The 20,980-nt window shown below is 33.5% G+C and overlaps 10 protein-coding genes across 10 annotated transcripts; 5 read left to right on the top strand and 5 right to left on the bottom strand.

The window, feature by feature from the left end:
* Positions 1 to 311: 311 nt before the first annotated feature.
* Positions 312 to 1,256, top strand: FG379_000525 (uncharacterized protein; the record flags this gene model as incomplete). Its single annotated transcript, XM_067325936.1, has 1 exon — positions 312 to 1,256. One exon carries the CDS (start codon positions 312 to 314, stop codon positions 1,254 to 1,256), a length of 945 nt encoding a protein of 314 aa, XP_067182776.1.
* A 461-nt stretch (positions 1,257 to 1,717) lies between these two features.
* Positions 1,718 to 3,190, top strand: FG379_000524 (uncharacterized protein; the record flags this gene model as incomplete). Its single annotated transcript, XM_067325935.1, has 1 exon — positions 1,718 to 3,190. One exon carries the CDS (start codon positions 1,718 to 1,720, stop codon positions 3,188 to 3,190), a length of 1,473 nt encoding a protein of 490 aa, XP_067182775.1.
* Positions 3,191 to 3,552: 362 nt separating this feature from the next.
* FG379_000523 (uncharacterized protein) lies at positions 3,553 to 5,124 on the bottom strand (the record flags this gene model as incomplete). Its single annotated transcript, XM_067325934.1, has 1 exon — positions 3,553 to 5,124. The coding sequence occupies one exon, from the start codon at positions 5,122 to 5,124 to the stop codon at positions 3,553 to 3,555; it is 1,572 nt and encodes a 523-aa protein (XP_067182774.1).
* A 521-nt stretch (positions 5,125 to 5,645) lies between these two features.
* Positions 5,646 to 6,080, top strand: FG379_000522 (uncharacterized protein; the record flags this gene model as incomplete). Its single annotated transcript, XM_067325933.1, has 2 exons — positions 5,646 to 5,892; positions 5,953 to 6,080. The coding sequence occupies 2 exons, from the start codon at positions 5,646 to 5,648 to the stop codon at positions 6,078 to 6,080; spliced, it is 375 nt and encodes a 124-aa protein (XP_067182773.1).
* A 286-nt stretch (positions 6,081 to 6,366) lies between these two features.
* FG379_000521 (uncharacterized protein) lies at positions 6,367 to 7,191 on the bottom strand (the record flags this gene model as incomplete). The annotated part of the gene is made up of 1 exon (XM_067325932.1): positions 6,367 to 7,191. One exon carries the CDS (start codon positions 7,189 to 7,191, stop codon positions 6,367 to 6,369), a length of 825 nt encoding a protein of 274 aa, XP_067182772.1.
* A 355-nt stretch (positions 7,192 to 7,546) lies between these two features.
* FG379_000520 (mitosis DIM1) lies at positions 7,547 to 7,975 on the top strand (the record flags this gene model as incomplete). Its single annotated transcript, XM_067325931.1, has 1 exon — positions 7,547 to 7,975. The coding sequence occupies one exon, from the start codon at positions 7,547 to 7,549 to the stop codon at positions 7,973 to 7,975; it is 429 nt and encodes a 142-aa protein (XP_067182771.1).
* A 33-nt stretch (positions 7,976 to 8,008) lies between these two features.
* Positions 8,009 to 16,234, bottom strand: FG379_000519 (acetyl-carboxylase 2; the record flags this gene model as incomplete). Its single annotated transcript, XM_067325930.1, has 1 exon — positions 8,009 to 16,234. One exon carries the CDS (start codon positions 16,232 to 16,234, stop codon positions 8,009 to 8,011), a length of 8,226 nt encoding a protein of 2,741 aa, XP_067182770.1.
* A 454-nt stretch (positions 16,235 to 16,688) lies between these two features.
* FG379_000518 (uncharacterized protein) lies at positions 16,689 to 17,234 on the bottom strand (the record flags this gene model as incomplete). Its single annotated transcript, XM_067325929.1, has 1 exon — positions 16,689 to 17,234. The coding sequence occupies one exon, from the start codon at positions 17,232 to 17,234 to the stop codon at positions 16,689 to 16,691; it is 546 nt and encodes a 181-aa protein (XP_067182769.1).
* Positions 17,235 to 17,649: 415 nt separating this feature from the next.
* On the bottom strand, positions 17,650 to 18,957 carry FG379_000517 (RNA Terminal Phosphate Cyclase; the record flags this gene model as incomplete). The annotated part of the gene is made up of 1 exon (XM_067325928.1): positions 17,650 to 18,957. One exon carries the CDS (start codon positions 18,955 to 18,957, stop codon positions 17,650 to 17,652), a length of 1,308 nt encoding a protein of 435 aa, XP_067182768.1.
* A 544-nt stretch (positions 18,958 to 19,501) lies between these two features.
* Positions 19,502 to 20,891, top strand: FG379_000516 (uncharacterized protein; the record flags this gene model as incomplete). The annotated part of the gene is made up of 4 exons (XM_067325927.1): positions 19,502 to 19,585; positions 19,640 to 19,716; positions 19,766 to 19,850; positions 19,920 to 20,891. 4 exons carry the CDS (start codon positions 19,502 to 19,504, stop codon positions 20,889 to 20,891), a joined length of 1,218 nt encoding a protein of 405 aa, XP_067182767.1.
* Between the last annotated feature and the right edge of the window lie 89 nt (positions 20,892 to 20,980).

The raw sequence follows: 20,980 nt of genomic DNA, 5'->3' as shown, positions 1-20,980 counted from the left end.
AATATATAAAAGAGCGAGGTTGAGAAGAAGAGTGAAAATAGGTATTACAAACAGGAAGTGTATATAGAAAGGGGAGTACAAATAACGGAATACTTTTGATCTTTTACTTCACACGTTTTTCTTGTTTTATTATACTTTAACTTTATTCGCGTAAAGTTAGCAAATTTACAAGAGGAGCTATGAGAGGAGGCATGAACTTAACAAAGTTTAAGAAATAAAAAGTGCGATACCGTTGTTTGTTTCTTATGTTTTTTATATACATTAATATATTTTGTCACTGAGGCTATCAACTTCAATAAAAAAAGAAAAAAATGAGCATGATTGAGTTATTAATAAATCAGATTTTCCATATTACAAAAAAGACTTGTTGTCTAGATGAAACAAATGCTGCAGACGAATTAAATTTCCAGGAACAAAACATTTACAGTTCATATTTCACTGAGAACAATAGATCAAGCATAGGCAGCGAAGTAATCGACAGAAATTTGTTTGTAGCTAGAAATGAAGATGGGGAGTATATAGAACTTTGTAGAAATAATAAGTTATTCGGCTATCCTGTATCACTTAAAGGATACATCGGCGGTGAAAACCTTATTAATAAAAGAATTGTATTTGATCACTTGGACATAGATTTTAATAATGATCACAAAATTGTGGACACTAAAGGGACAGGATGCAAAATTAATCATGAAATTACAGATGGCACTGATACAGAAAAAAGTGGTGTTATTGTACTCCCTAAATCGTGTATAGTAACAAAACAGGCACCTATAGTACCTACTTCATCTAAAGATACAATTCAAAAAACAGAGCCCAAGCCTACTACAGAAAAACGGAATGCAATAGATAAGACTGCTGGAGGAGAGTTCAATTCTGATGATCTTTCATTTAATAAGGATAAACACGAATTAATAGACAATATATTAGAGAAGGTAAAGGAAGCTGTTAAAGAACACGAAAATGATGCTGCTATTAATGACTACACAAAAAAAGACACACAAATCACTAAAGATCTAATATCGTCTAAACTCAACTCTATAATAACAAAGTCAAGTGAATTACTCTCTTCTTCTGAAATAAACCTTCCCAAGTTACGAGTTCAAGACCCTTCCCCAAAATCAGCTTCTTATTCAGTGCACTCAGAGGCTATTTCGCCTCCCACTTCAAATCCTATTCCCATCACATTGAAAGAAAATCAAACAAAAGCTGACGGTCTTAAACTCACAACTTATGGCGCATATCTTTTAGGGTTGTAATCTTTAACCATTCACAACTGTGACTTTTAGAATCAGTGGCGCCCTAAGGCGGTAAACCAATGAATAAACTACTTTAATATTTGAACATCATTTTAGAGCCAAGAATGTTGCTCTTTTTAATATAATGATATTGTTGAAACATAAGTATTATTTTTTAATTAAAAGATAAACCCACACTCATTTATTTTTTATGTGAAATTCAGTTATAATTGTTTTATTCACTTTGTAATAAAGTACTCAGTACCTAATATTTGCATGGTTGTTATCTCGAATATTAGAGTTGCTGTTTAAATCGCGTTTTCTTTCTACTAAAATCTGGAGAGTGTAAGTAAGAAAACGGGACTTATAGAAAGTATCCTTCTGGGAAGAGAACAAGTTAGAAATTGCTTACCACTGAATATATAGTCTAACAACATTAAGAGCACTCTAAACTTGTTATTACTTGAAGACAACTTCAAACAATGCCAGGACAAGCAAAAGGACAAATTTATTACAAATTTAAAAGTGAAAAGAAATTTAAAGAGTTAAATTACGAATTTCCTGCACTTGTTTCACATATTAGATTGAAACTACGCGAAATATTCGACATTGGAGAAGATATGGAAATACTTATTACACCAAGCAATAAAAATGGTGGAATATCAAATAACTACCTTTCTGACTATGAACTCGTCAAAGATGGCACATATCTGAATGTAATTAGACTCCCGAAGGATTTGGCAAAGCCACTTTGTGAGGCTGCCAATTCAAGGATCAAAAATGTCAAGCCATCAACTTCTACTACTGTCGCTCTTAACAATACAAATTTGAACTCAAGTCCAAATACCAATTTAAATACCATCACCAGCTCTGCCGCTGCTACTTTGGCCTTCCCAAATGCCACTCTCTCTTCCAATAGTCACTCCTTACCCAGTGCAATAAATACAAATAGCAACACCAATATTACATCATCGTCTAACTCTATCCAAACCTCTATTGGCTCTTCAAATGCATCCCACAAACCAATCAGCACGGGAATTGGAACCGATAACACTCCGAACTCCTCCGTTACTACATCCAAAATTGTAAATATTACTGCTCCCGTCGACTCTGCAGAAGATGCGGCAATCCTCTCAGTAATGCAACAGCACGGTGAAAAATTTAAACAAACCCCTGCACAAAGAAATGAGATGCTGGAACAACTAAACATGCGTGGGTCACAGAGAGGCGGTGCTCAGAATATCATGCCTGGCGGCGCCGGCGGCACTTTCAAAACTGACCCTTACAGGAGACTAGGAAATCCAGTGGGTATGGGCCAACCGGCAGCAGTGCAGGGTAGAGTCGGGCCGATATATAAAGGTAGCATGACGGCCTCTCCATCTACAGACGTGCCTGCTGATTATATATGCCACATGTGTGGTGAAAGAGGCCACCACATAAGGGTTTGCCCTAAAGTGAATGAAGGTAGTTTTCAGAAAAAAATAAGGCCAGCAACAGGAATTCCAAGAAGTTTTTTAAGAACAATCAATTTTGATGAAGAAGGCGGGCTTTATTCGGAGGTATACTGTTTACCGGATGGCACATTTGCAGTATTAAAAGATGCAAAGCAATTATCTAGTACAGCTTTTTTAACAAGAACTGTGGAAGATACCATTGGAAAACATATGGGTAAATCTAAAGAAGATACAGGACTTGTCCGTAATTCCCTAACCTGCCCTATTTGTACAAGGCTATTTAGATATGCGGTTTTAACCCCTTGTTGTGGGGAGACTTATTGCCAGGAATGTATAATTAACTATATTAGAAAGCATGTTGATGTTGCTTCCGGTATTTCCCCGAATACAATCAAAGGCTATTGCCCTCATTGTTCGACTGTTGTATCTATAACAGACTTGGAACCGAATAATCCAATTAGAAAGAGTGTCAATGTTGCTCTTGGGCTTCAACAAAGTTAATTAATTTGTGTTTATTGAAAACTAAATGCTCACTTTGATAATTTGGTATATTTACTGCGATTAAACAAGTATATTTAATATATATAATTATGGAACATAAGACTTTTTTTTGCATATCTACACATTCAATTTTGCATAACTAATATTTCAGTAATATAATTAAACAGCATTTACACACATACTATTTATTGTTTGTGATTTAAACTAAAAAACAAATCACGTACTTCTACTGTTACCATTATTACCTTTACTTTTTTCTTGCATGTTATGTCACTCTACTCTTGATCTTATCAGCAATGTAAATAGTTATGTTATGGGTAATTCTATAAGTATTAGTTATTAGTATCATCAAGTTTACTTTTTTAATTAATAGTTTGTTTGCCTGATTTATTTTCTAGTGCTATTTTAACTTTCTGCACTTGTTTTATCTCTTCTTGCATTTGTTTTCCTTTTCCTCTGAACTTACCCCTAAATCCCTTATACGAGGATGGAGAGTTTGATATGGGAAGCGAATTTTGTACTCCTTGCACACCTACTTGTTGAATTACTCCTGGATCACCCTGACTATAATTATAATTGTATATAACTCCATATCCCTGATTGTTGCAATCATTATTATACCCATTGTTATATCCATTTTTGTATAAATTGCAGTAATTAACTCCATTATTCAAATAATACCCATACATATTTGTATTTTCACTATTATTAATCTGGTTATTATTTGCATTACTGACAACATTGTAGCCATTTTTAACGTTTAGAGATTCATATTCCACTATCAAGGGAGGGAGTCCATCTATTTCATAACTACTCCCGGCTTTCACCTCATAGGAAGCATTTTTGTCTCCTTTGATTTCTATTGAACTTAAAAATTCATTCCACTCTTCTATTGACATTTTAAAATAATTTCCTGACCTTCTTCCGTGAGAGAAAAAACTACAACAACACCAGTTATCCAAGAAGCAACAAAGCCCTCCACATTGATTTCTTTTGCTAGGTAATTTTAGTGTTCTCTTCACTGAATCTATTTTTATTCTTCTTTTCGTATTTATATCTTTTGGTACTAAATTATTTTTCTCTGACTTTTCATTCATTCCTCCTCTAATAGTTTTTTTAATACCTATTCTATTTTCTCTTGATATATTCTCAACTACCACTTTTTCATTTGTATTTTCCTCTTTTACTCCTACTCTCGTGTCATCATTCACGATTTTTCTTCCATCCTCATTTACTCCTATCTTTACCATTTTCTCTTCTTTTTCACATTTTGCATCCTCTATTGTCATATTTCCCTTCGCTATCCTTCCTTTCACGCTTACATTTTCACCCTTGTCTGTTCTTCCCGGTTTCCCATCCGCACCTTTAATGTACCTTTCTAACAAACTTCTAACTTCACCATCAGTACTTATCCTTACACTTATTTCGTTCTCATATTCAGATCCATCTTTATTATCAGTCCTCTTATCGCACAGCACTAGGGAACTTTTAATAATTGGATCTACAACTACTTCATCCATTGAATTCATGCAACTGCTTAATGACCTTAATTCATTATTATTAAATCTAGCGCTATCCAATCCACCATCTGGCTTATTATCCCTAACATATTTACAACTAACCTCATCTTTTTCCTTCTTTCTAGTTTTTTCCGTTATTTGATCATCTTTATCACCATGTCCATCTTTAATTAATTCAAATATCCTCTTGAGCCTCATTTCCAATTTAATTATATTCAGCTCATCTTTCCTTAAAGAAGTAAACAGTTTATCTACTCTTGAATCAAATTCGTCACAATACTCTTTTGAATACGCTTGCAACTCTTTTACCTTATCTGTCAAATCGTTAAACGGTTTAATGAAATCGTTTATTATCAAAGAGTCAAGAGAGTTCTTTATTTCTTGATCATTTTCGCTTGGCCTTATTATACTCATCTTTTCCGTGTATTCGTTGCTTGTTCATTTATTTGTTTCTCTTAATAATTTCGTTTCTTCTTTCATAAATAGATTTAACCTACCCTTTTCTACATCTATCCGCGACAAAAATCTAATATGCAAACAAATATACAATACAACTCCTTAATATAAACATATACTCCTATATATTTATTTTAATATTCTGATATTGTTTTGCACTCCAAATTCTCATGCAATTTTTTTATTACATATAGGTATCGTGGCGGGAAACTTTTACACTTGGTTAAAAATAATGTACAAGTAAAGACTAAGGAAAAAATACTATTCTGAAGTTTGAAGCTGATATATATATCTATATATATAGATATATATACAACATTTTTGGAAAATTAAGATTTGAGAACAGCTTAGCACTTTTGTATTGGACAATTTACCAATACTCGCTTTAATAGAACGACTAGTTGGGCGTACTCACTAAACACCATAAAACCAAGCTAAACCAAGTCATACTAAAATACCAACAAGTAACTCTTACAGTTATGGCGCAAGATAAGTCCAAAACCATACTAACAAAATATGGAAAAAAGGGAAAAAGCATTAGCTTTGACTTAGAAAAAAGAAACGAATTCATTAATGGTTTCGGAGCAAGAAAAAAAGAACGTAGAGAAAGAAGCACATTGAAGAAAAAACTCAAAGAGAAAAAGTTTATTGAAGATGTAAAAAAGGACGCTAAAGAAACCATCCAAAGGCATGTAAAGACCATAAATGAAATTTGCCGCCAAAACCGTAGGTTGAACTAGTGTTAATTTTACAAAAAAATAATAATTTTAATTTATTAAACAATAGACTTAGAACCCACTCCTAAAAATGAAATGATGAGAACCACCTCGAAGGTAAGTTATTGGACGAAAGTATTTTCTACCAAAAAAAATCAAGATCAAAATAAGTCCCGATGCACTTTTCAATCTACATAACTTTGTGACCTACTTATTAATCTATTATGTGCAACTCAGATCGTAAGATACAGCGGGGGAATGACGAGCAAATACGGGAATAGAAATGAGGCCGACAAAACTTTTGAACATGGCGAACACCAACCCTGGAATATGCCATGCTCTGTGAAGATAACGCAACTAACTTAAAAAAGCAAAGTGGTAATATCGATTACCAACTGATTTTGTTAATGTTTAGCTAAACGAAAATTCAAACTCATAATAAAAATTATACCGTATGCATATTAACGATTAATGGAAGTTCTATTTAATCTTCTGTACTAGAACTTTTTTTGTATAAAAAGAGCGACTTTTCCGACTGCAAACCCAATCTAAATTTGACGGTTTGTTCAATTCTATTTATTTCTCTATTTAAAGTTGTTTGGTTTAGGTTATTTCCTATATGGCATCCACTCACCGTAAGCAATTCAGCGTTTCTTCTTTTCGCTAAAATATACCATTGGGTTGAATACTTCAAATACTTGCTTCCATATGTCCCTATATTTATGTCTTTGTATATACCATTATTTGTAACTTCAAGAGGATTTGTTGGTTTATCCCTTACAGTAAATCTGTTTATTCCAGATATAAATGGCTTGAAACTGCTGAATAAATTCCCAATAAATTTATTCGACAGCAATGAACTTTTATACATTTTCTCACTTGTTATTATCAAATTATTTATATTATTTAATTCACTTCTCATTTTGTTTATTGACTTAACTGTTGACTTAAATGAATACTCCTCCCTTGGACTTTTCTTTCCACCTAGTGATGAGTGTGAAACATAGCCATTGTCATTAACTCCTGTATCAACGTTATTGTCAATTCTAATACCCTTGCTATCATCGTCATTCATATTCAAGCTGTTTTCATCCAATTTCAAAGTCGTTTCATCCCTTACTCCCGAGTTTTCTCTTGCCCCGACATCGTTAATATTTTCACTCAATCCAACTGAAAATGAATCAGAACAAGAACCATTTAAATCAGTGTCGTCATTTCTGTCCTTACTATCATCCCATTTCTTTTCATTATCCTCAAAATCAAATACCTCTCCCGAATCGTTTGTTTTATTTTCCGGTTTCTTATCCATTTTTGCTTTTTTCGGTCAAATCAATCAATTTTCTCATGTCCTATTCATACAAAACTTATTGATGGGTTATTATTTCATTGACTAGTTTTATTTAGAATAAACAATGCTCGAATTATCGTATATATAAATCATTCAGGCGCCGATTGTTATAAATATTAGAAAATTAGTAATTTAAATGCCCATTGACACTTATTACAAAAGGGTCAACCTTACTTCATTTAAAAATAAAAAGAATATACATATGTGAGAAGCCTTTCGTTTTAAGGTAAAAGGTGAATTATAGATGTGCAGAATTCTCGTGGAACCAATTAATTTAGTTGTGAGATATACTGTATTTCCATTATAAGTGAATAAAATGTCTTATATGCTTCAGCATTTACATAATGGCTGGTCAGTTGATCAAGCAATTTTAACGGAAGAAGAAAAAATAGTTTGTATTAGATTCGGCCATGATTACGATGCTGACTGCATGTTGATGGATGAGATTCTTTATAAAGTTGCGGAAGAAGTTAAAAATTTTTGTGTAATCTACCTCGTTGATATTACTGAAGTCCCAGACTTCAATACAATGTATGAATTATATGACCCAGTATCAGTTATGTTCTTTTTCAGAAATAAACACATTATGGTTGATTTAGGTACAGGTAATAATAATAAAATTAATTGGCCATTAAATAATAAACAAGAATTTATTGATATTGTAGAAACTGTTTACAGGGGTGTTCACAAAGGTAAAGGTCTCGTCGTTTCCCCCAAAGATTACTCGACAAAACACAAATACTAGACAACACTTTTCTCCCCCTCTTTCCTTTATATTCTAGCCAAGTGTAACTAATTGGGATATTCTTTGTTCAATTATATTTGCACTGTGGCAAATCCATTGAATGAATTGAGTATTATTATTAGGGTCTATTCCATCATCCAAGGCCCATTGAAATATTATATTTTGCGAGTCTAGTAAAGATATTCCAAGTTTTTGTGAGATTTCCGACCTTAATGAAAATAGTAGTAACTGTCTTTTAATTCTATGTATAAAGAATATACGAGCATTTTTCCATTGTACAATTTCGCAAATTGCGTTCTTCGCTTTCATCCTGCTTGCTGTGTCATGTAGATCTGCAAAGTGAACAGCAGCTGCATGATATACAGGCATCAGTAATCCACAACGTTTATTTATTTTGTCTTTAATTGAACTCCTTTCCGTTGAATCTATTGGGTATCCTTTTAAATGCAGACTTTGATCCTTTTCTTGTAGAGATAACAATTCAGGATCTAATCTCATCATCCATTCCTTAAGTGCCTTGTTTCTAAACTTTATCTCAACCACTCCCGTAGCCTCTAACACACTTCCTCTTGCCGTGGGATCTGCATACATTTCAATATATTCAGGATTTATATTTGAATCAACAACTACCCAAGCTCCACCTCTAAGTTCTCCTCTTGGGGGAATGTAAATAAAGCAAGGCTGTTTGTAATTAACGAGTTCATCCACCACATAAGAACCAAACTTAAGTACTTGGTCAAACATATCCTTTTGTCCACCACTAAATCCTCTCCAGTTAGCTATCACTATTAACGGAAGTTCTTCCACATTAAAATCTCTTATTGCCTGGGCAGTTTTATAAGCAGAATCTGGAAACCATATTTGGCCAGGTCTTGTTACTTTCAATTCACTTGTGTGAGGCATTACCGGATCCGCTGGTTGAACATATTCCGTTACTCTTGTTTCTACTAATATAAATCCAACAGGTATTCCGCCTATTCTACCTCTACCCACAATTACAGTTTTTGCCCAGTCACTCATTACTTCTTTAAATGATTCTTTATCGCACAAACCTGATAAGCAACGTCCTCTTGAGTCCACACAACCAGTTAACATCAATCTGGGGTCATCCGTGTTACTATTGCACATGTACGTTATATTCCTATATATTGGATCTGTTGGATCTACCATTATAGGTAGTCGTCCCCCCAAATACTCTGGAACATAGCTTAACCATTTTAGTATCTCAACGCAACCTTCCAAATCGTCCTTAACAACCAAATGTGTAACTCCGTTTTTTGCCATTATATCAATTCCACCCAATTCATCATTGCTACTATATATCTCCTTTGAAGCCACTTTATTTAGTGCCTGGTATCCTGTCAATATTATTGGAGCACCGTGAGCTTTTTGTATGACTCTATGTCCAAGTCTAGCCAAATATGCTCCTATTCCAACTGTTCTTGTGGTCACATATGTTATAGTCATAATAGATTTAGCTGCTTTTGATGTTTCCCCTGCTATTCCGCCGCTACCACATAAATTCTCTATCCCTAATCCTGTTTGTGATCCTATTACGTCTGTTATTTTGTATATTTTGCCGTCCTTTGGATGTTCAACTACCTCAGAATTAATACTGTTATGTAAATTGTATTTTATATAGTCGTTTTCTGTTACATATAAATACTTGTACCCTTTTACTGGGTTGTTTGGATCTATAAATTCTATCTTTAAACATTTCTGTACCTCTGTGGCCAATCCCATTCTTGCTCCGCTGTTTGCAGCTATAAATATCCTTGGTATTCCCAAACTTCTTGCATATTCAGAGGCCCTTTGAAACAGTAAATCTTCCTGAATTCCAAATGTACCCATTTGATATGTGATATCATTTCCTATTAACACAATCCTTCTCCCTTTAGGATACTCCGGAGTATGCATTGTTATACACCAGGCCACCATTCCACAGCTATTATTTCCGGGTTCTCTGTTTACGTATTCCAATTCTCCTGTTTCTCTATTTATATCTAATTCAATACATTCCATTAATTTTCCAGGTAAGAATGCTGTTTTACCATTATTGGAATCTATATTTGATGAGTCACAGTCAAAATTTATGTCGCCTCCTTTGAATGATTTACCATTTGAGCCAGATAAAGATACTCCCGATGGAGTTGTTACGAAGTATTTAGGGCACTTTTTCCAAAGTCCTTTTATTGCCTCTTCAAATAAATCCAAAAAGTCATAAATATAGACCGTGTTTAATTCTGCTGCTTGATATCTTTTTTGATCCACTTTTCCTATCAATGGATGCGGAATATCTAAAGGCTTTCCATCATAATTATGTTCATATTGATACAACATCAAATTTGGAACTTTGTTTTCAGTCATTGGTGAAACTTTGTTTTTATCTGTCTCCATCACAACCCTTGTTTTGACTTCTCTTTGTAATCCCGGCAAGTTAAATGTTTCATTCTTACCATTATTTGATGATACATAATTTAGAAAAGAATTCTTTGAATCGATTGCTGCAAATACCTTACCTCCACTTGTCGTTGGATTTTTTATCTCAACAAAACTTCTTAATCTAATTGCCTGTCCAGTTGGATTATCTATTACAAATCTAACGGGAACTACAACATTATTGCTATCCTTTTGATATACCGATCTTTGTAAATATCTAAATTCCATCGTTTGTAATGATGTTTGTTGAATTCTCTGTGCATAACGCCTAACTAGTGTTATAGCTGCCTCTTCTGCCATACTTGTTGTTATGAACCCAGAATTTTTATCACTCAATACCCCTACTGATGTAAATAATAAATGATGTAAGCCTTTTGATCCACCTGCTCCCGAACTAGAATGTGTATAATTTTGGTCAAAAGACAACCATGATTCTAACGTGCTCAATGCTGCTATGAAATATCTTTCCTGTTCCTCAAAGTAAGATTCGCAACATTCATGTTGAACCAATACTCTTATAAAGTATCTTCTTTGTTTGTTTATATTCAGTGCACTTATTGACTTACCAACTCCTGCATTCAGATTATTGCTATTATCCTTGTAATTATCTACTGATTTTGATGGTTTATTTGCTATTTTATTTTTAATCTCAGTTTGAACTGATTTAGATGATTGTATTGTTGCATCCATTGATATTTGTGTAGGCAATATTCCATTAGAACAACTGTCAGAGTTATCACAGATTTGTTTACCACTCACACTTTTTGTAGTTTTTGTCTTATTATCTTGAGTTACATTATCCTGTATTATTCTTGAATTATTTGTCGTACCATTGACATTTTTCTGTATTGAGTTATTTTCCTTATTGTCCTGAGATTTTACATTATTATTATTATTATTTGAATTCGAGTACAATTCTCTTGGTGTTCCCACAAACAAATTTATTCCAGAAATTGAACTCGGTATAGATTTAATAGTAAAATACCTCAATCTTTTTAACTCTAAAGTTGATAACAATGTATTTGAAATATTTCTAATATAAGGTTCTTCTATAAAATATTTTTTAGAACAATTACCCTGTTCATCTATATTCACTATATTGGACTCACTTTCATCATTCAAATCACAATAATTTATTACTGGAATACTCCTTGTTGATCTAAAGTGATAGTGAAATGGGGTTTTTGGGTATATCAAAGTTGCTGAAAGAGACTCTGAAGTTTCTTTGTTTTTATAAGGTGATACAGTAAATGAAACCATGTGTATATTATTATAGTATAATTTCTCCTGATATTTGTTCAATACTTCTCCTAAAATCTGACTTATATCATGACTTTTACCAAAATCCTCTATCTCATCCTTACAACTACTTTTCTGCTCGACCATTTCATCCTCGTACGAAGTTGCTTTTGGCCTATTTAATATGTCCAAATTATTAAAATTTGACAATATTATAAGCATTATAAAAGAATCTACTGAAGTGGATGGTTGAGGAAATACCTTGTGAAGTATTTTTATCTCATCAATGCACTTTTCAAAATTGATCCTAAAATCCTCAATTGAATTAAAATAAAGTCCAATACTTGTCTGAATAGGAAGTGATTCTTCCAGTAAATCATCTGCTATACTACTCAAACTTTGACCACTAAAAGCACTTAACATACTCCTCCAACGACTGTTCTCACTTAATATTTCACCATTTGTATTTGATTTCGATGTTGAATTTAAGAATGAAATTGGGTCTAATCTGCTGAAAGACTTGCTCTTAGAAACTGTCTCGTCCAACCCATATTTGTCTGTATTTCCATTATTTATTAGTGGAATGTTTATGGTATTTGATTTAAGTGAATCAAATAGAGTTTGATAAAGTGAAGATGTTGTCAAGGCATTGTGAGTCCAGACACCTAATATATTATTTGACTTTTGAACATCACCAGCAGAAGGTAAAATCCCAGATAAATCATGAGTATTTATTACGTTCATCATATTCTGATGTACCAAGGAATGAGTTTCTATACTTGAACTATCCCACCTCTCGCCTTTGCTTTTTACTGCATAAAAAGATAGTCCACATGTTTCATAATGACGACGAATATATATTTCGAATGCTATTTTACCTACTAATGTATTTGGATGCCCTATGCAATTAAGCAAAGCGAAATCTGGAAAGTTTGTAAAATCTGCCATTATACTTGAAATTGCAACTGATTGTCCTCCGATATTAGATGCCCCGTTCCATGTCAATGGAGTATTTATTGGGTATTGAAGTGGAGAAGAAGGAGTATTTGTTATTGATATTAGGTATTGTCCCTGTAGTTGTCCTCCAAAAGACATATACTTACTGTATTCGTAAACCTTATTTGCAACCGATTGAATCTGTGTTAACATTTTTGCATTGTCCTTCATTAATAGCACATATCTAAATGCTCCTGCGATTTTTGTATATTCTATTGAGGTTAACTCTGCAATTTGATGTATTGTTTCCCTAAAAGGAAATGTACACTGTAGCAAAGATGAATTATTTGCCATTTCCTTTGCTATTTCTTCCATTATCTCGTTTTTAGCTTTTAATTGTTGATGAGATCTTCCCATTTGTAATAGTGCAGGAAAACTGTATTCAGTTCTTAAACTCGGTATTACTCTTGCTGTAACTAACGAAGACCTTTCTTCAAACAACTTTTCTATCTCAATATAACACAATATTATCTCATGAAGTTCATACATCAATCTCATCCAACGCCCTTTTTCATTTCTTCGAATTATATGGATAAGAGGGTCAAATTGACTCCTAATAGTAACAAATTCATCAATAGAACATTGTCTTCCACCCAAATCTTGTATTGACTCTTCTATGATTTCATTTATATGTTTTAAACACTCCAAAATATGTGTTTCTACATCTGAACACGAATTAATGTTTTTAATACTTTTTTCTTTTAAACTTGCACAATCTGTCAATTCAGATGGATTTTCAAGTCTTTCTATTGTTGAATGGCTTTTCTCCCTTTCATCATATCCTATATTACCATCCTGCGTTTTTTTTGGAGTAATTTCCATATTTTCTTCCAGTTCACAGTCGTTATTATCTGCTTTTTCTTCTGCCATTCTCTTCAGTGAAGTATTTGAAGTCACCCCTTCGTCTTCAATGTCATCGTGATCTCCGAAAGAACACAATTCATCATCCAATGAAGTAACCAATTCACCATTGTTTATCTGAATTGAATATATATCTCTTTCTCTATCAAAATGATTGTACCAGCTATTTTTACTTAATATCTCAAATAAACTAAATACACCTTGTATAACATCTATTATTTTCTTTCTCACTTTGGCCGGTATCAATGGGGTAGCCACTTCGCAAGCTTCTTGTAACTCAATAAAAGGCATCAATGGATCTAAAACATGATAAAACATGTTCAAAGCATCTTTAACATCATCAAATGCTGGGTAAAATCCGTTTAATGCATTTAACAATTGTTGCTTCCCTTCCCTGAAATTTGAAAGAGCTGTCATTCTGGGACCATTTCTGAATCCACCGGAACAAAATGTCTCCAAGGCCAATTTTGGTGGTTTTACATTGTCAAACATTGGAAATGGAAGAGGATATAATTCTAATTCTGGAGGAGTAAATTCACTAGGCAATTCCAAAACACCAAGTATATCACCAATATTAAAAGAAGCTCCTTGTGGTTTTGAATGTTCCAAAATCCCGTTGTTTGACAATGTAAGTTGCATGTAAGTTTTCATGATCTCAATTTCAACATAAGCTTGCCCCTTCTCCCCCTGAGCACCATTTGGAATTAACCATCTTACTAATTTACCACTTACTGGTGCTCTAACTTGCCGAGGGTCATGCTCCTTGAGAAAAGTATATGTTGTCCCATCAAAAGTAACAAGTAAATTATCTTCTGCATCTTTCTTAAAAAACACCTTTCTATTTCTTCCATCGAATCCTCCTGAAATGAGATAACATGAATCCCTCCCATTTTGCATACTTTGTGGATATATATTTCTTACTTTTGCCGTTACAGAACTACCATTTAAAACTATTCTTATATGTTCAGGTCCAATATAGTGACTCTCGCAACGAAATTTCATTCCTTTATGTACAAGTGTCATCTCATACTGGATATTAATACTTGTTGGAGCCTGTCCTTGTTCCAACATTCTTATAAATGTTTCCTCACTTTCCTTAAAATATCTCATCCCAGTATAACAAGCAGCAGCAAAAACTGCAATTAAATATTGCGTGGAGACTTTTTTTGTTAGTGGAGAAGAAAAATAAACGCTGTGTTCTAACCATTGAGTATAAGTTTTATTATTTATAAAGTCTGGATTCTCAAGTATTCTTCCTACTGCTTCTACATTTGTTCTAATTTCACCTCTTATTGTCAAACCCTTAAGACCCATTATTAAATGCTTTCTTGATTCTTCTCTGTTTGTTCCAAATGCAAAAATGTGTCCAAACTGAGAATCTGAGAATTGGTGAATCTGACCCGGAGAACCAACAGAAAAGTATCCCCAAACATTTTGAGAAGTTCTAAATGAAATTTCAAAAATGTCACCACATGTTGGAGTGAAGCCCTTTTCAGCATGTTCTGAGGTAATCCTTGCTGCCATTATGTGTCTTGGAGGAGCATTACCTTGTTCACATAATTTACGGTATTCTTGAATATCTCTTATCTTTTCCAATGGTATTCCCATCGCAATTTGTAGTTGAGCTGCAGGAATATTACAATTAGTTACCCCTTCTGAAACAACATGCTCCACTTGAAGTCTTGCATTTACTTCTAAAAATGCAATACAGTTACGTTCAATATCATATAAAAATTCTACTGTACCTGCTGAAGAATATCCGACAGCTTTGCACATTCTTTCTGCTGCTTTTTCAATTGTTTTTACTATTTCCTTATCTACTGTAGTCACTGGCCCCTCCTCTATTACCTTTTGGTGACGTCTTTGAATTGTACAATCTCTTGTACTTAATGCAAAAACATCACCATAATTATCACCTAGTATCTGCACTTCCAAGTGTCTACATTTAGTCACAGCTCTCATCAAAAAAACTGGACTACATTTAACCTCATTTACCACTTGTCTGTATTTTGATTCAAGCTCATCCATTGAATTGCAAAGTCTAATGCCTTTCCCACCTCCACCTGCACTGGCTTTAATCATCACTGGAAATCCTATTCTTCTGCAAACTTTCTCGCATTCTTCTATATTGTTTACACAAGATTCGTTCATCTGTTCTTCGGTTACTGTTTCTATAAACCTTCCATCTTTCTCTATTTTCACAAAAACACCGTCACCAGACCAAGGAACACAAGGAACCTCCACTGACTGAGCGATTATATTAGATTGTATTTTCTGACCAACAGTCTCCATTGATTTCGCAGAAGGTCCTATCCATATTATTTTCCTTCTCGCCTTTGAGAGAGCCAATGGTAAATCCGGATTCTCTGATGCATGCCCCCAACCTGGCCAAACTGCATCGCATTCGTGTTCTTCCGCTATTGAAACTATTACTTCTATATTGGCATAATTGTGGTAATTTGGTCCCATTGGGATGTCTACATAGTAATCAGCTTCACTTACACATTCTGAATTGCTTCTTATGTCCTCCGGGGTTGCCATAACTACAAATTCAAAGGCCTTCTCATTTCCAAAGGTTTCATATGCCCAATGTCTCATTGACCTTATACACTTTATTGCAGCCTGGCCACTAGTTGCAACCAATATTTTTTTGATCAAATTCACTCCTTCATTTTTCTCTATAAACTCCCCTACCGAAGGGTACATTGGAAGATCCAAATCCATGTTTTGGTAAACACCAAATTAAAAGGGCGTATATGTATATAAAAACGTGGTTTGATATTATATTACTCAGATATATTTTATAAATGTTTAACGCCCGTACACATTTATATATGTAATAATACGACAAAGGAGCTTATTTATAGTCACTCGAGTTTCTTCTATATTCTAAGAATAGAAAAAGAGTTTCAAGCCAAATCCGACCAAAAATCCCATCACGGAATTACTGGGAACTTTTTTAATTTCTCGCTAATTCATATATACCCGAATTTATTCGTCAAGCAAGGTATTGTTTACTAATAGGCGCACAATAATTCCCACACTGCATTAATCTTAGTCTCCGTACTGCAAAGTATTAAGGCTCGAAAAAATGCCTCGAAACAAGAATTACGACAATAGCTTCTAACTGTATTTTCTTCTCTCGAAAAACAATATGAATCATTAATAGTACAATATTTCAAGAAAATTGAATGTTAACATTACTTGTATTGTTATTATCATTACTATTTGTCGCATTGGTTTCCGTTTCTATTGTTGCATTTTTATTGCTTAAATAGTAAAATGTTTCATTATAAATTGAACTCAATGTCTCTGTATCATTCATTCGGAGAGAAGTCGTGTTAAATATCTTCTCCGCCAAGTCAGAAAAAGTCATAGCTTTTTTGAAGTCATCAACCATCAAATTCATTGATTTTTTCTTGGCTGCATTCTTTGTTTCTATATATGCTGTTTCTGCCTGCAGTTTTGCAACCTTTGCATCCGTTTTTGGAACTAATACCTTGTCTATATAAGCCTTCTTAACCGGAATCTCTGTATTGTTTCTAATTGCAGTCATTTCTTTGTAAAACTCCAAGAAATCATACGTCTTATTTGGTTGTTTATTAACTACATCTGTTTCCACTAAGTGTGGTCTAAAATTTAAATTTTTTCTTGTGAAAAATGAATTTTTTTGAGTCTCCGGGACCTCGCTCTCACTTCTCCAGGAAGGATTTCTCCTTACCATTTCTACCTTACAGCTTCCCTTTCCTACATTTAAACTTGTATATATTACTAATAAAAAAACAAAATTAACTTTCATCATCTTAATATTCATATCTCGTTTCTTATTTCTAACACTACTATTACTTATGGCTACTTGAAATAACAAAACTACCTACACTTTTGTATAAGGAAACACCAAGTAAAAGTATTTCATGTATTTTAAAATTAATACCTATTCAACAAAATTTTAGTGGTTGAATATTACGCATGCATGTATTCCGGAACATGCAAATTTTAGCTTGAAAAAAAAAACATAAATAAAACAAATACATAAAATCGATAAAGGATACAATAGTTATGTAAATTACATAAATTAACATGTAAAAATCTAACAGAATCATTTTTTTGCCTAAAACTAGTTATTAATGAATATGGTTTTATGCTGCTCTTCTTGCATAGTTTGAGAAACCTATTCCTGTACAAGAAAGTGTGATGAAATCTCCTGTTTCCTCGTCCTCATTTATCCCAAACTCAACGTTTATAAATGATTTTATATCCCTCAACATTTGAATTGTAATTGGAGTTAGTTTTGATAATCTAAGTTTGGACACTGCAGTATCTTTAGATAGTGCCATAAATAACAAAGGATATATTTGGTGGCTGGTATCAACCACACTGTTAGAATCTATTTCTAGTAGTAACCTTGTGGCTGCTAACCATCCAACTTTTTCCCATTCGTTCATTTTTGTGAATTCATCTGATAGTATATAAGAATCTTTTTGTAGGTTATCTTCACTCACTTCTTTTTCATTAGGGGAGTCACTGTAACACTCAACATTTGTTCTTTCCTCTCCATTTTCTAAATTTAAGTTAGTTGAATGAGTCTTACAAACGTTCTCAAAAGGTATAGTAAGCATATTATCCACGCTGTTATTACTTGGAGTGCATGAAAAATCAGAGCCTTTAACGATGCCCTTTAGAGTTTCAGAAACCAATGTAATTCCAAAACCTACATACTCATCTTTCACAAAAAGGTTTTCTTTTTTTGGTTTGTCGAAGTAAATCCAAACATCTGGTATAAATCTGTTCATTACACCTCTTGCCTTCGTTATCATTTTTATTGTTATCTGCGAAGAAGCAGAACCTGTATACCATGCAACACCTCTTACTCTCTTTACTCTTCCTATAGGACCATTCATTATAATTGGCTCTATTTTCTTAATAGTTGGAATGTTTAGATAGACACTACCAGGTGAATCATCGTGTACACTTCTCTTCAATATATTAATGGTAATTTCTTCCATTTGAGGAATCATTCTCTGAAAAAGAGGTATCGTCACCATTTTAACCATATCAATGGAATGATCAATTCCACTTTTGTCAGTTAAACCATTTAACCTTATATGTAAGGGATCTCTTCCAAAAAGCGCGACTAATAACAAAAACTCGATATAATAAGAAAGTCCTCTACTTGGGTGGCAATCGTGAACCAGGGGTCTATCCGGGGTACCACCTCCAATAATTATTCCTGGTGTATAGTTTATAGTTGTTCCCGTGTCGTTAATTCTTATTTTGCCTCCGTTTGTAATACTGTCCAAAAGGTGCAAAAGATTCGTTTCTGATTCATTTAAACCTGGGAGCAATGTATCATCACTCCTGATGTTTCTAATCACCATATGCTTTCCGGATATTGTCGATAATGCCAGTCTTTGTCTCAAAAAACTTCCTCCTCTAAAGACCAACATCTTTTGTTTTTTCTTCGACTTATTGTATTCGAAAATGGAACAATACTAGTAACAAATGAGTTATTGGACTTCTCCTGCAGACCTTTACTAAACCTAACACTAACACAGTCTTTATGTTTTAACAAAATTAATTCCCCTCCCAGGTAGCCTCACCGGACTCTTTATTTATTATCAGCTTTCTTATTGGCCAGTCAAAATGTCAAGGATAAATCTATTTGCGGAAATCTAACCGCCAAAACACTCTCCTCTTTTTAGTTTAAAAATGGTTCTATTTCATCCTTGAGGCATTTTAAATTGCCCGTAATCTCTTAGGTAATGCTTATACTATTCTTGTAATCCCCCTATTAGTAGCTCAAAACTTTTTTTCAGTATGACAACTTATTTTCAATTGTTTTTTCATTAAAACAGTAGTGGCGCCGAAATCATTGGAGGGGCACCTTAAATTGTTCAAGTCCCTGGAAAGTGTAAAAGAAAAAAATAATTTACTGTGTATATTTTTAGGCACATTCGTGTGGCAAATGATAGTCTTAATGTTGGTCCCAATATGAGTGAAATTCTCAGTCTGAAGGTCATGTCTTTATCCCACTCTCCAGTAGATTCCCAAACATCTACATTAAAACTACTCCCAGTAAGTGGAATAATATTTATAGTTTTCTATGTTTTACTATGTTTTGAATTTTAGAACAATATTGAGAATTTCAATGAAGAATCTCTTTGTATTGATAATATGTTCCCTTTGCTACTCCCTACTTCACAATGGTAGGTTTTATACGAACCAACAACAATTAATATTTGATAAATTTGAAAGCCGTTTATATTCAGGAGAGTCGTTCCATGCATTTTTGAGTATATCTAATTCAAGTATAATTAAAGCTAATGGAGTTGTACTAAAGGTAAGTGGTACTTCGAGTATCTCTACGCATATTTGCTGTTTCTTAACAATAAACACTAATTTAATAAAGGTCGAGCTTATAGGGATAAATAAGACTCATGTGCTTTATAACAATGAAGACAATTACACAGAGATTGATATTGGAGATTCAATGAATATTGTGGTTAAAGAGAGAGTGGATGAAGTTGGACTATACAATTTAATTTGCCAATTATTCTTTACTTCAAATGACGTTCGTTTAACACAGAAAAAGTCATATAAATTTACTGTCTTATCTCCTTTTAATATTATTCATAGGATATATAGAATGGATGAGAAGTGTGTATACAAAAAGAGAGGGTATATAGAGGTCTCACTGGAGAATATATCCCACCAAAGTTTGACATTAAGTGATATGTCGTTAATTCCACTAAATTTGAACAATTTTTCTGGATTGGAATTAAGTATTGAAGACTTGAATGAGACTGACGAGGAGTATGAGCCAATATTTATCCACTCTAAATGCAGATACAATAAAATATTTGTACTCAAATTCACATTTTTAAGGGACAAACTTAAACTAGACGACTATATTGAGAATTTAAAAATGAGTTTAAAGGTTGTGTGGAGATCTAAAAACTTCGGTGAGTCTTGGTTGGATTCACACAAAATTAGTTATCCCATATTAACTCGGGAGGATATCGCTTCTGAGAGAATTAAAAAAGAAGAGAAGTTGGTTGTCACTACTGAATTTCCTCCAGTTGTTGATAAACAGGAGGAGTTCAAATTAAAACTTTATATAAAGAATAATTTGGATCAAAAGCTGAAAAATATAAAGGTTAAGTTAGACTTCGATAAACTGTTACCGATAGTGGTAGTAGGGAGTGATACCCTAGAAATTCCTGAAATTAGTGAAAATGGGACAAAAATTATTGAGTTGAATTGCATGTCATTGGTTCCCGGGATTCACAATATAGAGGGAATTTCAGTAAGCGCCATTGACGACCAGGAGGTGAGTTTGACTAAACAATCATTGTGTAGCATATTTAAAACATTAACTTAGACCTTTAAATGTGAGGGAAAAGAAATTCTGATAGCATAGCATATGGAAAAGGACGAGTGACGAATTACAGTTACAAATGGTTAAAATTA

The sequence above is a fragment of the Cryptosporidium bovis genome, assembly GCF_009768925.1.
Source record: "Cryptosporidium bovis isolate 45015 chromosome Unknown contig_12, whole genome shotgun sequence".
NCBI classification, from domain to species: Eukaryota; Apicomplexa; class Conoidasida; order Eucoccidiorida; family Cryptosporidiidae; genus Cryptosporidium; species Cryptosporidium bovis.
This window is presented reverse-complemented; position numbering and strand designations above follow the sequence as displayed.